This window comes from Protopterus annectens, chromosome 10.part0 (assembly GCF_019279795.1).
Source record: "Protopterus annectens isolate FY-2018-M chromosome 10.part0, PAN1.0, whole genome shotgun sequence".
NCBI classification, from domain to species: domain Eukaryota; kingdom Metazoa; phylum Chordata; order Ceratodontiformes; family Protopteridae; genus Protopterus; species Protopterus annectens.
In genome coordinates, this window is record NC_056744.1 from 103,642,422 (window position 1) to 103,660,996 (window position 18,575).

An 18,575-nucleotide genomic window follows, 5' to 3' on the forward strand; every position below is an offset into this window, starting at 1 on the left:
TTTCTGGTTTCTAACATATATAGATCCCTTTGCAGTTTTAAAAGTTCTGCTTCTGTTTGGTTTTTAGGGTTATTTATTATTTCTTTTTCATGATGCTCTATTTTCCCTTTCAGTATATGCTCCTCTTTCAGTTGTATTTTTTTTATAGTATGCTGCTTTTTTGATAAACAATCCTCTGATTTGTGCTTTGGTTGCAGCCCATTCTATGTCAGTTGGTACTTGGGAGTTAGTGATATTTGTAAGAGCTATTTTTAGTATTGCTTCTGTTTCTTTTATTACATCCATTTTGGAAAATAAATTAGGGTTTAATGACCAATTATGACACCTATTCTCTAAATATATCTTTTTGTCCCAGTTAATGTTCAGTGTGATTTTGGAGTGATCTGAAAAGAACCTGGTATGTATAGTTATTGTTGGGTCCATGTTAATGAATATGTCAAAGATTAAGAAGAAGTCTATCCTTGACCACATTTTGTGGCATTGCGAATAGAATGTGAATTTCCCTGTTTTATCTGCACTGTTCCCATGTTTAAAAGGGTCATATAGTTTGAAATCTTGTTTGAGTTCATTAAGGGCTAATGTGGCTTGTTTATTATGTGATTTGTCAGATTAGATTTATCCTTTTCTGGGTTTTGATATGTATTCCAGTTACCTCCAATCACTAGGTAGTGATCTTTAAATTGGTTTAAGGTTGGGTATAATGACATAAAAAAGCGTTGTTGGTTATTACAGGGTGCGTAAACATTAAGTACCATTATAGGTTTTGGTATTGTAGGACTATTAAATGTTACATAGCACCATCTTCCCTCCTTGTCAGCTTTGGTTTTAAGTATTTTTTCCTTAAATTGTTTTTTAATTATTATGGCAGCCCAGGCACTGTTTGTTTTCCCCTCTGAAGCTATAATTTGAATTATCCATTTCTTTCTGTTAATTTCTGCCCATTGATCTGCAGTCAAGTGCATTTCTTGTATTAGTATGAGGTTGGCTGTGGTTTTTAATGTAAGGTGTAAGAATAGTTTTCTTTTCTTCTTGTTTTGGAGCCCTTTAACATTCCATGATTCTATTTCCCACATTTATTTATTAGGTGTATTCCTTAGATATGCCATGTATATTAGTTTTGTTTTGTTAGTTTTGTATGTGTTACTGTGTGATGGTTTAGGAAAGCATCTATTTACCCCCATCCCTACACTGTGCCTAACCACTATATCCCTGGACCAGGAATAATCGGGGGGGGGGGATGAAGGTTCATTATATGGTTTACCTTTACGTCTAATCTTGGAATGTGTTTTCTTTTTAGATATAGATTTACTCCATAGTATCCCCCCTGTGTTACTATAAACAATGTGGACAAAGCTGAACAAACTAGTTCCCTCAACAAACACTGCTACTTAATATCTCTAGCCTCTTCCAACATATTATTTATACAGTGATGGTATTGCATTTAAGGTACAGCATGTATTGTTTTTGTCTTGTGACTAATTCTTTCTAATAGTATTTTTAAAACAGCATATTAATATACATTCCTCAGTAAATTATAGCAATATGTGTACCATAGTAATATTGTTAAACAATCAATCTTGTCATTTTTACATTTTTCTCTCATTTGACTTCTTTTTCCTCCCCTTTACTTATTCAGGTTTCGGCCTTCTTTGGTGCCTATAGTGATGTTTTTCCACATCAATTTGTGTGGGTTATAAAATATATACTTGGCACCTATTAAGTAGGAAGTATAGAGAGACAAAAAGAAAAAGAAAAACAGCTTAGCCAAACAGTCCTTCTGCTATAGTTGACATATTAAGGCTATATTTACATTATCCCAGGATTGTTAGGTTATTTTACTAATTTCCTGAGATTACTTCTCTCCAGGATCTTTTAACACATTTCTAGTATTTACATAAAACATTTAACAATTTTTTCCCTTTTTTTCCCAATATTAATCTATGAGCTAGCATAATTCTGACAGTTTATTTATTGCCTATTATTTAAGGCTGGAGTTTCATTCACCTACACAGTACTGGGTGTACTGTTTTAGTGAATGGTTCAGTTCAACAGTACCTTATTTCTTCAAGGTTTTGCTTGCAGGTTGGTTGACATCTATGGTGCAGCGTTCTTCTTTTAGCTGGTGCAGATCAATTTTCATTTTTCAGGCAGTAAAATCCTTTGGTACTTGCTGAAATCCATTTTGTCTGACTGTTCTTAGTGAAGCCATCAAAAGCCTAGGGGGACTGAATTTACAAGCCAATATCCGAGATGGGAACTTCCTTCCTATATTCGTGCATCGGAAACAGCAGTTCATTTTTGGTTCCCACCCAGGCTGTACTTCCCTTTCCTGTGTTCCTCATGGCTCACATCAATGACCCAAGGGCCTAGACAGCAAGGGGAATATTTCAGAGTTGGATCCCAACTAGAGTGCTCATGAATGGGGTTGTTTTTTCATCCAAGGGACCTTTATCTTTTTTTTGTGGATTTATTTCACTTCTGAAGGTGGAATTTGCTTGAAAACAGCCAGGAATGTCTCTTTTGCCTCTTTGGGGTTAGCAACCATGTATTTAACCTCTTTGATGTAAAAGATTAACTGATTTGGATATTTCATCTGGAATTTGATTTTTTTTTCTATTAGGAACCTGCAGTATGGAGATAGTAGTTGTCTTGCTTGTCTTATTTGTATTGGGAGGCCTTGAGCAAAGGAGATTTTATTATTATTCCAGGTGAGTGCACCTTTTTTCTTTGCTGCCAGTATGATTTTATTTACATCTTGGTAGTTTAATATTTTAATATAGACAGGTCTTGGTTTCAGTGATGTTTGCCTTTCCCTCAGGGCTCTGTGGGCTCTCTCTATTGTTATTTGCTGCATTTCTTCAGATTCCTCTAGGAGGGAATTTATTATTTGCTTGATTGTTGGTATTAGATTGTTATGAAGTACAGTTTCAGGTATTCCTCTGATGATGATATTGTTCCTTCGAGATCTTGCTTCCAGGTCTGTTAATTTTGCTTGTAAGTTTTGTATTTCTTTGTCATGGGCATCAGTTTTTTGAGAAATAGAGTCTATTTTTATTTCATTTTCTATTATTTTGGACTCAGATTTTTCCATTCTGGATATTATTTGGCTGAATGAGTCACCAAAGGTTTGAAATTGTAATGATAAGTCCTTTAATGCTTGCTGGATAGGTAATAAGGCAGATTTTATGTCTTTCAGATTAGCTGGCTGGTCTGTCTTGGATTTATTTGTATTTTTAGAGTTGTCAGTTTGTTTAGTTGTCTTTTTGAAGTTGTGTCTTTCTCAGGTGAGGCTAGTACTGAGAATTTGGTCTTAGTTGTTGTTGTTTCCATATTATTTTCCTCTACTGACATCTTGCTGTATAGTGTTTTACCAATCTTGCAGTCAGATGCAGGGCCTTAGTAGCACATTGCTTAAGCTGTTATTCAGAAATCTTAGTTAATCCTGCTGTTTCTGAGCTGAATCTGTCACTTTTTCTTCCTCTTTTGTTTGCTGGATGATATTAGCAGTAAATATCTACAGTTATTTCTGTATTATTAATTCTGCGTTGCCTTCTGGGTTTGTTTTAATCCAGGGTATATCGAGACCTAGGTGACAGCAGTGCTCACAGAACAGCGGCCATTTTGAACTCTGTGAAGATACTTTTTAAGCAAGTACTGGAGACAGCCACTAATCAACTGAGGTAATCTCTTAAGGGCAGTTAGCCACCTCATGGCAAAAAGTAATGCAGTTGGCAATACATTTCAAAAATGTCTGCTTGACAACTGCAAGATTATACCACCCCGGCACAAAGGAGACATGTGAATGGTCTATGTTCCTAAAATCTGTTACTCAACTTAGGTAACAACTGAATTGCTTCTACACACCCTGGCTATGAAGGGTTCTCTCTAACCTGGTTTCTGCCTCCACAGACATTTTATCCTTGAGAAAATCAGATATTGGGCCCTAAAATATGTGCAGATGCAACAGCTACTAGAAAAAAAAAAATGTCCCGTGATTAATCAAGATATGACCAGCTGAGAAACTATTTCTCATTCACAACTAATCAAGAACGTAACTTTAATAAATTTCAGTTGCAATCATTAACAACAGTGTTTCTGCAGGAAGCAAACTCCCTTATACCACCCTAGCATCTCAATTACTTACATAAACTATCTTTGCAGTCACACACATGAATGAGGACAAGAGAAAATCTCTAATACAGTGTACAGCACTCTCATACAAAAACAGCATTGCTGCACTATGTACATCACAAAAGGAGAAATCTTAAAGGACTAACACCACTGGGAAAATGTGGCCATGAAGTTAGAACCTGCCCAAATTACCCTTGATGAATTGGAAGGAAGCCAAAAAAAGGCAGTTTCCAAAACAAAATTCAACACCAGTAGAGTCAATCATTAAACCAGTAAGCCTGCCAATTGGCAGGTTCAATTCCCACTGAGGAAAGAGGTGGTTTAAAAGACAATGGAGTTGCAGCACTTGTTTAAAATAGTGTCAGTGGTGCAACAGGTAGCACCACACACGCCTTTCGTACAGCAGCCTATGGGTTGTATTCCCGCACCAGGTAAGATGAATTGCTGACACTGGAGTGCAGCACAATGGGGGTTCTGCACTGCTGAGTGTCATCCTTCAGCTGAAACATTAAACCAAGGTCTCCATCTGCTCAAGTTGGTGGTAGCTCAGGTGGAAGTAACAAATACCATGGTACCCATTAAAAAGAGTAAGTCCCCGATGCCTTGGCCACATTTTCTCTACTAGTACAAATACCACCTCAGGTCTCCCATGAAAATAGGCTGCTAGCCTAGTGGGACTAACTGGGTCAACATACGATAAAAAAAAAAATATTGCCCATCTAGTGCAAGGCCTCAATCCTGCCTTTCACATCATCAGGCACAGAGACAGCTGACACATGCACTTTGACCATGGAATAATTGAAGCAGAGAACATACAAGTGTCTTAGATATGTGAAAAAACATCTACAGGTTGGTATACAGGGGTGGTAAAATGTACTGTTACACCCAAACTGAGAATCCTTTCCATAGGCCTTGCTAACTGAAAGGCTTCCCACAAGCCACAACACCCTCTGATAACTTGTGCTGGCAAATCTAGTGGAATTACAAGGTCTACATCAGGAGCAAGGTCATGAAGTGTCATCAAATGCAACTCAACCATGGGGAACATCTTTGGATTGGACTGCAAAAGATTTTCCTGTATCACCAGTGACCTTTCAGCCTGAAACCAAACACTTCCTGGCCACAGCACATTACAAAAATACAATATGCGCCTTCTTTTCTAAACTCTAATATGACTTGTGAAATAAGCAGAAATGCATATGGGAATCTCCAATGCAATGAGCGAGGAAATCTATCCACCACTACCACTGTCCATTGTCTTGCTAATACTATCAGACGATGGAGATGATGGTGCTCTTCCAAGTGGTAAACAGGTTTACTTCCTCACTACCCCCACTTCAAAAACATCCTGCCCAAGCATAATTTATGAATCACTGGCTGCAGGAGATGATTGGAAAAGTGTGCCAAGCTGCTCACATTACTGAGAAGATAAACTGCTCCGAAGTGATGTTTGTGTGGCAGTGAGTTACTGTCAGTCTATCACTCAGAACAAGCAAAAGATAGAAACTACCCACCTCCTTTTGAACCAAAAAGGAGTGACAGTAAAACCAGTGACCTTCCTTCACAGCCTTAAGAACATCTCTACAGACTCTATGACTTGTAGAACTCAAGGCCACTTCACAAATTCCACTGAAACACTCTGCCCAGTCAGCTGGGCTCCTGTTTGCAGAAGACTAGTAAAGTTCCAGAACATGGCCAAAAGATCACATTTAGAACCCACTTATCCCTTATGAAGGTTCCTCTAAGCCTTGGCAAACTGAGAACTTGCATCCTACAAAGGAACAGACAGAATGGAGTCATGATTGTTATGGCGTGGTTGTCAGGGTTATCTTCTTCAGAGAGTTAGCGGTCATCACAGGGGAAAATATTGCATGATGCTTAAGGGCCTTTTGCAGGCATCAACATAGCCTCCTTTTGGTGGGGTGGGTGTGTTGTCCTCATCTAGAAGATGAAAGAGTAAATGGAAATTATCATAAAAACCTTCCATAGAGGGAGGGCCTGTTTTAAGGACAGCATGACCAAACAGCATCTTCTCCAAGCATGGGCATATACAGACAGGATCTTCCTCCTGATTTCATCCTTTACAAAGGATGACTTAAAGTGTGTCACTCTTCGTGCCTTGTGGCCACAGCCAAAGCATCAATAATTAAAATTACAGTGTAAGACATGACATATCATCACAGAAGCCACAAATGGTCTCACAAAAGATTTCTATCAACCTAGAATTAAGGAAGTCCATAAACTCATCCACAGAATTCCTTACCAAGTGGAACTGGAACTGGGGAGAAGTGACGTGAATAGATGAGATTCTTGAGCCTCAGAAACTTCAGAGTACACTTTCTTCCCACACCTGTCCAAAGCTCTAAACACATACAGTGGCAAGGTGCCACAATGTTGTCTGCTATGACCTGTCAGTCATACAGGAACTTGTAAAATCATCTTTCTTGTTGGTAGCTGAAGTACCCACTATGCCCTAAAGGCTCCTAAGAATGGATAACCCAGGAGTTCTCAATTTTTTTTTCCACATGATAAATTCTGCCAGGCACTTCTTAGGGAAAAGGCCAGTCCAAGTTGCTCCTCAAAAGTCTGAGGGCATCTCCAAAGGATAGAGTAAATTCAGTGAATGGGAAGTGGAAAGGTGGACTCACTATCAATATTTATCTCAGAATAACTGGGCTCTGGATCCTCTGACTCACTAAAGAGGTCCAGTTGTGATGGAGCATAATGGTCTTTACTGCCTGTGATATACTGGAAAATGAGCCTAGATAGGCATTTCAAAATAAGAGTTGTCCGTCTTGAGTGTCACCAAATATAACCTTGGTTTCAGGGATTAGGCTGTTTGCCCACGTGCTCCAGCCATCCAACCAGGGATGCGAAAGAACACCAGGATACACCCCAAGGGGCAGAAGGGGGGTTGGAAGTCTTAATTTATTAATTCTCAGCTGAAGCGGAGGATGGGTTAGGAATTATGCCTGTACTGACAGTTAGTTAGACAGTGGACTTGCCAGTAGGAGAGTCAGGTATAAACCTTCTCTCTAATTATTTGTCCTTGTAGTGATACTCTAACTTATGGGCAGGGCTGTTAGGAGGGCATGTCTCCCCACTGGTCTCTGTCAGAAGAGATCTTGTTAGTCTTCATGTCCTTGGTCACAAAGATGGCCAACACCTTCTCCAGTCTTCGCCTCTGAGAAGCTGGTTTGAACTTTTAACATGTGACAACAGTCAACTCAGTGCTTCCCCCTGAAAAAGTAAAGGCAATGCGCAGCAGGGTTTTCTATGCAAGCATAATGCCCGAATTGACAACTACTGTGTGATGCCTAGGCATGGTTACATAGGGCTTTACTACAATAAACGGCGTGATCCAAAATATCTGAGCAGCAGAATAAGTACCTGTGAACTCTGGGGATGTGTCCATTTACACAGTCATTGAACTATGTCACAGAATGCACAGCATAGAAGTAGTAGCATCCTCACGTGAAATTTTATGCACAGAAGTGCTAAATTGTAATCAGTGGTAAAGATAAGGGCTTATCAAGGGGCGTTTCCTGATGTCAGTAAGTATTATGAAGTTGTTATGCTATTTAAGTACACGCATATTTTTCTTACAGTTATTCAACTGAAATGTGCATTTTGACTTAATTCCATTATTTTTATTGTATATATAATAATAATAAGGAAATAGGCTATCCTAAAGTTTTCCCCTCATAAGACATTTACAGCAACAGCAATCACTTAGTATCAACTTCTGTAAATGGCGAAGAACTTGTACATGCAACTGTACTCGAAGTGTCAATGTTACTCCATCTACTTCACGAAATTAAACAACATTACACTGAATTTTGACTTCATTTTTAAGCAAAATGAATTATATGTGCGGGGGAGGGGTAAGCACACTAACCACTCTCCTCTATCCCCTTAAACTAATACAAATCCAAAGATGTATCACCTCAAGGTAAGTTCTATAAACCTAAAGGAGTAACAATGTCACTGAAAAACACTTCCAGCCCTCCTGTATTATTTCCTTTGGCTAATTTACAGCATATCACAATTTTTGTCAACAAACATTTTCAAATGTCATTCGATCTAGTCATTTTAGATTAAGTGAACTGATCCCAGAGTTCTCTTACTTCAACAGTAAGAAAAAAGTGTTAATTGCATCACTGGTGAACAACGTTGTCAATGCCTAAATGATGGTAGCAAAAAAAAGATATGTACCCCCAGGTGATGAGGCAGACAAATATGTTTCAATGAACCACTGCATAGCTATAAATCCACAGCCTGTACAAACTGTACAGGTTAAACTTGCAATGTGCACCAGCAACATTACTATTTATATGATATACCTTCATACTGCTAAAATACTGAACTGCCATACAGAATTATTGAACATATGTACACTTTTTTTTTACAAATGTACAATTCTCTTTCTTGTGTTCTGCCTGAAAAGGGACTATTACCTCAGCATATTTACTTTGTTGCCAAATAGTCTTCTTAATTCCAGATGAAGGCCAAGGAAAGAATCCTGTATCAGCATTAATATCAGAGAAGCTTGTGATCATAAGCTCTCTTCATGACACTCCAGGACCTGTTTCAATAAATGCAGATTGCAATTTCAACCTCAAAAGGCACCACCATTAGAGAAATATGAAGGGAATAGCCCACTACTTTACTTCAGATGTCAGAAGAATGTGTTTGTAGAGTAATCAAGCTTACCATTGTGCTCCTTCATCATAAACTTGGAGCAATACAAACCCCATGTCATGTGTATAGTGACTAAGAGTCTTTGCAGCTATTTCCTAATTAGAAAAATGCAGTCATTTGTGAGACATGTTATCTCAGAAACATTGCAATAAATACAAAATGTGGCAAGTGCAAGGGACTGAAAATGTTGCAGTGCTTATGCCGGACACAGATGCTTCACACAGTAATAAAATACAAATGTGAAGTAGACTTATGTAGTGGTGTGCACATGATACTGCCACAATTATTAGCAGACACCTTTACTACTCCCATTACTAAATCATTGTCTGTTCTGCCTGGTTCTAGGACAACACTAGCAGTGCTGCAAAGTGGTGAAAAAAAATAGAATTACATTAATGCAGAGCTGAAGCACTGGCACAAAACCTTCTTTTCTTACCTTGCTGCTTGCTGACAGACTCTCTCCTTTTCCTCTGCTACCTCACTGTACAGCCTCCGCCTCTGCTGCTGAAGGGCCTGCTCCTCCTCTTCCAACTGTTTCTCGTACCTGTCAACAGTAAAATGCAACATTAATGCAAGTACGACTACTTTTCTACACATTATTTTTAGACCTTTGTTAACTTGGCCTCTGTCCTTCCAAACACAAGTATCCATCAGGTGCTTATTCTAGGTTCCTTCCAGAATGAAGACAGCTTACTACTTAAATTTAAGCTCAGAGTAGCAGAGGCAACAACAACATACCTACCACATCTGACAACTTTTAACCTCACTGGTACTTCTTGAAGACACGGGGAAAACTTTTGTTTTTAAAACTTATCTTCTATGACTAAAGCATAAAATATTGCTGAAGGTATAAACTAACAAAATAAAAGGTTGAACCCCTGCCCCTGGAAAAAGAGAACAGTCAGAGTACAGTTGTGTGAGAAACTCACCATGGCAGATGTTTAAATAGCACTGCTTCTAGAACAGAATTCTAACACTTTCAAATTATCCATCAGTAGACATCTACCCAATTGACCTAGCTCCCAGAGTTCTGCAGAGGTTAAGGGCTAGGCCAGATTGACCCTGCATGAGGCTGCATGCTTGCATCTAAAATAAGAGAGGCAGTCTGACCATTCTCTCTCTGTTTTTTTTTTTTTTGGCTGGTGAGAAGGAGGCTATGTCCTGAGGAGAGAATAGTTTCCCATAATGGAAAAGTTTTATTATGGGGTCTCAACTGTAGTGCTCTGTCCTTGGGTATCAGGGTTACAAGAAGTGATAGGCAAATGCAGGAGTAGCTATTCCTCTAGGTTTCCGCCCCTTGTTTACCTCTACAATTCCAAAGAACTACTTAAAAGAAGGGGCAGATGGGAGAGTGCTGTCTTGCTGCAGTGGTCCTACTTGAACATCTAATGTTATAGAAACTTTCTCACACAACTGCATTATGTTCTTCACTGTTGCAGCAGAATTCCTGACGTATGAGAAAAATTCTAAAGCTACAAGACGAATCAGCAGATGGCAAAGGAAGCAGATGTGGGTCATTCTCCTGAGCTCCCTTTAATAAGCTCATGTAGATTACAGGTCTAATCTGCAGTGTTTTGAAATTGTGTGGACAGAGTACCATGTGGCCATCTCTCAAACATTCTACTAAGACATTCATGATGGTGGTGGTCAATGCAGCCCCTATCTACATATGATGCACCATAATCTGCCCTTGACGGCCCCCACCCCACATGCTTCCTGTACCAAAATACAGTTTGCATAGATACTGGCCAGCCTTACTTCCTTTAAGCAAAGTTCAGAAATAGTGGATATGATAAAATGGAAGGATTTAGCTTCATATGGATGTACAGAAGAGGCAATGTGGTTATTCAGGATTTTAGGAAAAAATATGAACAAATGGATATTCTGGATCAGGAAAATTTCACACACTGCTTTTTTCACATAAATGAAGGTTTACTCTGAGATTGACCAGTTCTTTATGGAACACTGTGAATACCTTCTTGCACACCAGAGCCTGAATTTCTGATATTCTCCTGGGCTGGAGTAAAAACTGCTATACTTCTACACAGACATCTAATTGCATAGGTCAAACGTCCTCTTCTCCAAGACAAAACTGAGATCCAAGATTGTAGTACAGAGTTTTGCTTGCTTGTCTAGTTTGAAGAACTCCCTTTATGAACTGCTTGACAAGTCATTTATTAGTGGTTGCTGACTTGGAAATGTACACCAACATGGAAAAACATACACTTCAATGAAAAAGTTGCAAAGTCCTGCTTAAAACAGATCAGACAAATGAAACAGAATGAGCAGTAACCCTTCTCACTATGGTTTGTGGTTTCTCTCCTTATGCCAAATGGAAAATATTTTCCATTTTGCCAGATAAGACAGCTGTATTAGGTTTTTGGCTTTCATCCATCCACAACCCCTTTTCCCATTTTTGCACATGGGGTCGGAGTGTCACTTCAACACTGACAAACATCTAGAGCCAATGTTTACACTGCTGGGTGGCTAGCCCTTCTGCAGCTGTTCTTCTACAGTTTACACTCGCCTATGGCCAGTTTAGAATTTCCCACATCCTTAATTAAAGGTGTTTGAGAGAAATAAGTGTCGGATTATCAATGTTATCAGAATGAATCCCTTCACAATCAGTAAGATCAGGGTGACAGATTTCTGAATGAAGAGTTCTAAAATTCGTGGAAGCAAACAGTGGTTCTCTCACCAGCTGTACTACCATCAAGAATCAGCGTCATCCATAACCTGACTCCCTGTACCCTAAGTTGTTCACACCTTAATTTACATCCTCACCTCTTCAAACCTTATTTTATCTCTACCAAAGCAAATGGAAGGAAGTGCTGTATAATGAGCTAAATACAGGAAAATTTCAGCACAAGTAGCCCAACAAAGTGCAGCACACAGGTTTATTCAGAGTCAGCACACCATGAGGATGAAAACATAAACGCTTATATCCACAAGTACGTTTTCGTCTAACACAGACTTCTTCAGATGCATATTTATTGATGCATCTGAAGAAGTCTGTGTTAGATGAAAATGTACATCCTCATGGTGTACTGACACTGAATAAACCTGTGTGCTGCACTTCATTGGCCTTCTTTTATCACTACCCAAAACAAATAATGGCACTTGCGTAGTAATGCAACCAGGAGCCAAAGGTGTCACACCTTGGCAAATTATTCCTTTTTTCAAAAGATTACATCCTATCCAGTGAAACTGGAGTTTGGTAAATGTGTATGTAATTAAAAAAAAAAAAAATAAGGGATTTTGTTCCCGAAAAAAAAAAAGCCCAGTAGTGCATAATACATAAAAACAAACTGGTCACACAGCATCCTTCGAATTTCCAATTGCTTCGTCCACCAGACTTGGCTCCTGCAGTACATTTCTTCAGTTTCCCGCAGTGATGATGGAAATATTTACCATAATTTACAGCTTCTAAAATTATTGTGATAGTGACTGATAATACTTACATGTAAGTATTAAAATACACACTGTGATTTCAAAAACAGAATACCATTTTTTTAATTGTTCCATTATACTAGCCGTAGATACAGCGCAGAGTGCAACATTTACTGTGTCTCCCTCCTTTGCAAGTGTACCACATTCATAAAAAGTTTGTAACGCCACCAGTACCTGTCTTGACTGCCCTCGTTTTTGTTTTACATTTAAGATCAGGGATGTAGCTAGCATGATGCTGAGAATTTGTATTAAAACCTAATGTTGTTAGCCCCACCACTCAGCTATCGTTATAAAAAGCTCCTGGTTGCATTAATATGCAAGTACCCAAATAATTTGTCTTTCGCTTTACTATCTATCTTTGCCTTTCTATCTGCACCTCCACTCCACCCTGTACAATTGTGCTGCTTATATTCTAAGAACACCACCTTGAAAATACTGCTAAGTGACTGTTTTTTTCAGTACATTACCTTTACTGTATAAAATCATCCGCAGTGGTGTAACGGTAGCGTTGTTGCCTCACAGCAAGAGGTTCTCCCGTTCGATTCTCAGCTTGAGTGCGGAGAGTGCCTTCTGTGTGGAGTCTGCATGCCCTCCCCTAGGTTGGGTGGGCGTTTGAAAGACATGCGTAATGGGCGTGTCTTAGTTGAAGGTTGAACGTCGAGCTGGCACCTCGGTGTTCGTGAAAAATCTACTGCCAATCATTAGTGGACTGGAGTTCTGCTGTGGCGACCCCTAACCGGGAAAAGCTGAAAGACACAACAACCTTTACTGTATAACACGATTACTTCATTACCTGTATAAATTTTTAGACATTGTGTTTGCACACTTATTTTCTACTGTTGTACACTACTGTCTCTCTGTGTTAAATTGTTTGTATTTATTAACTGTTTTATACCTTGTGTACTGTTATACTAAGTACTGTTGTGGAGCCTTTCTCCCCGGGTCTCCACCAAAAATGGGCTCTTTTGGCCTTGTGGACTTTCCTGAAAAATAAATGCCAATAAATAAATAAATAAAATTTTGGTTAACAAGCCATTATTACGAACATCCTGGGACTCTCCACGTGTACCTTCTGCATTGGAATTAAAAGAAAGTACAGTTTTGAACCTACCATAAATGTAGATGTCCGATAGGTATGCATCTGCAGTCATCACATATGGGTTGTCCTGCCTCAGGCAGCCCTTTGGTCGGCCGGATTCCAAAGTCTGAGTCTGGCGTCGGCTGATGTTGCACTTTCCCCGACGTCAGAGCGCCTGGGGTATAAAAGCATCAGCCGACGCCATCTTCCTCAGTTTTTCTTGCCCCAGATGCCAGGTGCCCTCTAAAGAAGGCTAAATTTGGAGAGATGCATTTAAAAATCCAAACATGCACAGTAATATAAAAACAAATACACCATAATAGATCACCCCAGCTAGCTATAAGAGGGGTAAGTACCCAGGAAATACCACAGAGGGGAAGGAGGGAGGATAAACCTGACTGCAGATGCATACCTATCGGACATCTACATTTATGGTAGGTACAAAACTGTACTATGTCCTTCAAGGATGCATCTGCAGTCATCACATATGAGTAGAATACCATAGCCAATCTGGGGGTGGAGGAACTATGTAAAGGATGGTGTAGCTAAAATGCCCTGCAGGACTGCCATAGCAAAGCCTGTTTTGGATCTGGAATATAAAGATAAATTGTAATGCTTGGCAAATGTATGCACGGAGCTCCATGTAGCAGCTTCTAAAATGTCCTTGGTAGCCACCCCTCTTAAGAAGGCTGTGGAGGTGGCTGTGGCTCTTGTGGAATGAGGTCTAATGTTAGCTGGCACAGTTTTTCCATGAAAGGAGTAACAAAAACAAATGCAATTCCCTATCCATTTTGAAATTGTCTGTTTGGAAATTGCTTTTCCTTGTGTACCAGCAGCATATGCTACCAACAGCTGGTCAGTTTTTCTGTAACCTTTAGTTCTGTCCAAGTAGTAGCGCAACTGTCTGTGTATGTCCAGGGTGTGCATAAGTTTCTCCCCTTTGTTTTGTGGATTTGGAAAGAAGGTAGGCAAGTGAATAGCTTGGTTTAATGAAACCCTGGATACCACCTTTGGCATAAATGTAGGATTGGTTCTCAATGAAACTCTGTCCTGATGAAAAATAAGAAATGGCTGTACTGCCATAAGGGCCTGTAACTCAGATACTCTTCTTGCTGAGGTTATGGCCAGAAGGAAAGCAGTCTTCCAAGACAGGAACTGTAGTTCTGCAGATGCTGCTGGTTCAAAGGGAGGCAGTGTTAGTTTTTCCAACACGAAGTTAAGGTCCCAAGTAGGTAGAGGTGGTTTCCTTGGAGGATTGATGTTTTTGATTCCTCTTAGAAACTGTCTTAGGAGAGGATGAGAGAAGACAGGTGGATCAGTATTGTACTCTGCTGAAATTGCTGAAGCATGAATTTTAATGGAAGAGTAAGACAGACCATTGTGGAACATTTCTGCCAAGTATTCCAGGATATGTGCCATGTTCATCACTGTCGCATCTAGGCCCTTTGTGGTGTTCCAAATGTGAAATCTTTTTCATTTTGCTGAGTATGCCTTTCTTGTGGAAGGCCGGCGAGCTTCCATAATATCTTTCACTCTCTGGGATAGCTTATCCTGAGGAGGAGTCAAGGTATTTTCCAGGCTGTTAGTTGCAAGGTTTTCAGGTTGGAATGCAGAGTTTTGTAATTGTGCTGTGTCAGTAGAAGTGACCATAGAGGAAGAGGCCATGGTTTCGTGCGTGACATGCTCTTTAACAGTGGGTACCTGTGCTGTCTTGGCCAGTCCGGAGCTATCAGAATCACTTTTGGCTGCTCTGTCCTGATCTTCAGTAGAACCTTGGTCATTAATGTGAGAGGTGGAAATGCATACACTGTTAGAGTTCTCCAGCTGAAAGAGAGAGCGCCCACTTTCCATGCTTGTGGGTGGTATGTCATTGAGCAGAATTTCTTCAGTTGATGATTGTGGGGGGGAGGCAAAAAGATCTTTGGGGGGGTTGGGAGGGTGGCCTAATGGTTAAGGTGTTTGCCTTACAAAAATGAGGTGCAGGGTTTGAGTCTCACAAGGGATAATTGGCTAGGCTTAAAATGGCTCGCAAGGGCAGTTAGCTTAGTATGAACCTATGAACCTATGTCCGGCCTCCCCCATGATTGTGTTATCTGTAGAAAGATGTCCGGGTGCAGCATCCATTCGTGTGCATCCATGATATTTCTGCTTAAGCTGTCCGCAAGTATATTGTCTTTCCCTGGCACAAACTGGGATTGTAGCTGTATATTGAGCTTCAAGGAAAGTTCCCATAGATTCATTGCCAGCCTGCAAAGAGAATAGGAATGGGTGCCTCCTTGCTTGTTTATGTACCATATAACCATGGTGTTGTCTGTCCTTATTAGCAGATGGCCTTGATGCAGAAAGGGTTTGAAGGCTTCGACTGCATGTATCACTGCCAGCATTTCCTTTTGGTTTATGTGCATGCGTAGCCCTTTTTGTGACCATAGACCTTGAATGCATCTGCCCTCCAAGTGCACTCCCCATCCGTGGTCTGATGCATCTGTTGTAATGGTTTGGCTGGCTATTGGTTTGCTGAAAGGCAAACCCCTGTTTGACTGGCTTGCTTGAGCCCACCACAGAAATTCCTTTTGAAGGCATGGAATGAGTGGTATCAAAGTTTCCAGGCTGTGACTGTGCTGAGTCCATAAACTCCTTAGGTACCATTATAGTTTCCTCATATGTAGTCTTTCTTGCGGAATCAGAAGGATGCAAGAAGCCATGTAACCCAGGGCCTGCAGGATTTTCCTTGCAGTCAGCTGGGTTTGTCTTGTCAGATTTTTGAAGTAATCTGGTAGCTGACTTTGTTTTTCTTCTGTGAGGAAGGCCATTTGGGTGATTGTATCTAGATTTGCACCCAGAAAAGTTATTCTTTGGGATGGAACAAGTATTGATTTGTAAAAGTTGACTGTATATCCCAAGGCCTGAAGTAGGTGGATGGCATAATTCAAGTGTTTTACCAAAGTTTGTTGGCTGTCCGCTTGTATAAGGCAGTCGTCCAGATATGGGTATATTTGAATCCCCTGAAGTCTGCAGTGTGCCATTCCTGATGCCAGGCATTTCGTGAATACTCTGGGCGCAGTAGATAAGCCAAAGGGCAATGCTGAGAATTGATAATGCTCTGACCCTGCAAGAAATCTGAGGTGTCTTCTGCAACTTTGTCTGATAGGGACATGCAGGTATGCCTCCTTGAGGTCTAGAGTTACCAGCCAAGACCCCTTGCCCAGCATGGGAAGGAGCTGCTGTAGAGTCAGCATTTTGAACTTTGGCACAATGAGATAAGTATTCAGTGCGGACAAGTCGAGAATAGGCCTCCATTGTTTTTCTTTTCTTGGAACAAGGAATAGTCTGGAATAAAATCATTGGCCTTGTTCTGAGAGAGGAACCTTTTCTATAGCTTTCATTTGCATTAAGCTGGAAATTTGTTTCAAAGCCTCTGCCCTTTGATTCGGTGGCAGGTCTGGCATGCCTTTTCTTTTTGGTAATGTGTGGAAATGGAACCTGTATCCTTTGTCTATTATTTGTAGTGTCCATTTGTCCCTTGTAATACTGTGCCAATTTTCTGAAAATAACGAAAGCTTTCCGCCCAAAGGTGCTTCCAATTGAGCCCTGGTTGGCGGTGTCAAAGTAAAGTCATTGAGCCTGTCCTTGTGCAGCAGTTGAAGGTCCTGCATTACCTCTCTGGTTGGGAGGTTACCATTGACGTTCTCTGTAGGAGCCTCTAGCTTGCCCTCTACCTCTGGCACGCCTGTTCTTGCCTCTCTGAAACCTCTCTGTGTCTGGAAAGGACCAATTCTTGGAAGGCCAATTCCTGCTGAATCTTGGTGGTTGTACTTGGAGAAAATCTTTGACTGTTTGTACGGATTTAGCCTTTTCTTCAAATTTCTTTAGGACCTCCTGAGCCGAGGAGCCAAATAACTTTTGCTTTTCCAGTGGAGCATCCAGCAGCTTTGCTTTAACATGGTCTGGTAGAGATTGTTCCTTCAGCCAAGCATGCCTACGTATGACTGCGCCAGTCATAGCTGACCTACATGAAGCTTCCAATGCATCATAACCACAGTGCAAGAAATGGTTGCTAACCTGTTGTGAGTTATGTACCAGATCCTGAAGTGACTTGCGGTCTAGGGGGTCAGGTGAAGACAGTTTTTTATGCAATTCATCTAACAAATACTCTTGGTACTGTATCATATGAAATTGACAATTTAATGCCCTCATAGAAAGAGTAGCAGAAGTATACACTTTTTTACCCCATCTCTCTAAAGCTCTGTACTCCCTTTCAGAGGGGAGAGGATTTTTAGCAGTGGCAGCTGCAACCCCTTTAGGGCCCTGGGAAATAGTTTCTGGATCAGCAGAGTGGGCCTTGTAAAGGTAAAGATGTGAGTCCGGGACCCTGTAGTACCTATCGGGTTTGGCAGGAGCCGGAGGGAGAGAATCAGGGGTTGTGCTAGAGTCAGAGTACACATCATCAATGACATTCAAAACAGGAGGAATAGCTAAAGGTCTATGCTGAGGCAAATGTAAAAAGGTCCTTAATCTTTTCCTGGAATCAGAGAATTCCTGGCCCTGCCATTGGAAATAATCTCTCATAGTGTGTAGTGTCTCCCCAAAGGAAAACTCTTCAGGAGGGGAGGCCGAGGGAATAGATTCCTCTGCATCAGAATCCTCGTAGGCCGAAAAAACCTCCTCCTGGTGGTCCGAGAGAGTAGAGCCATCAAAGGCCTCATCTGAGGAGTGGGGATCAGAGGGCTCAACCCTGGGCCTTTTGTCCTGAGGAGGTTGAGAGCCCCTGTCCGGATATGGTTGAGAGCCCCTAATTAAGGAGATAAGATCCTCTGCTAAGCTTAGAATCTGTGAACCAGTAGAGGGTCCCTGAGGAATAACCTTGGGAAGCAAAGCTTTTGAGAGTTTAGCAGCTTTGGCCCTGGAGAATGCCTTAATGGACATGGATGCAGGAGGCCTGGCTGCACCACGTGCTGGTGTAGATTTGTCTAAAGGAATGGTGTCGGAAGGTTCCAGGACACTAGTTTCTGTTGGAAATTCAATAACCGACTCAGCCGGGGCCTCCGGGACCGAGGTAGTCGGTTGAGCGGTTTCGGTAATTGGAAGTACCAAGGGCTCGGTTTCAGCCGAGACTGAGACACTCATGGTAGGCCTGGCCGTGGTTTCAGCCGAAACCGCGGCCCGCGTGTGTCGGTCCTTGTCCTTCCGTTTCTTAATTAAATGTGAAGTCGGAGTC

The 18,575-nt window shown here is 40.9% G+C and overlaps 1 protein-coding gene across 3 annotated transcripts in view; it reads right to left on the reverse strand.

Moving 5' to 3' along the window:
• The window catches only part of CEP131 (centrosomal protein 131), a 1,433,457-nt gene that overhangs the window by 350,907 nt on the left and 1,063,975 nt on the right, over positions 1 to 18,575 (reverse strand). For all 3 annotated transcript variants that reach the window (XM_044085078.1, XM_044085077.1, XM_044085076.1), the window contains one exon: positions 9,269 to 9,376. In XM_044085078.1, the coding sequence (XP_043941013.1) occupies positions 9,269 to 9,376 (108 nt within the window). The remainder of the gene's footprint in view (positions 1 to 9,268; positions 9,377 to 18,575) is intronic.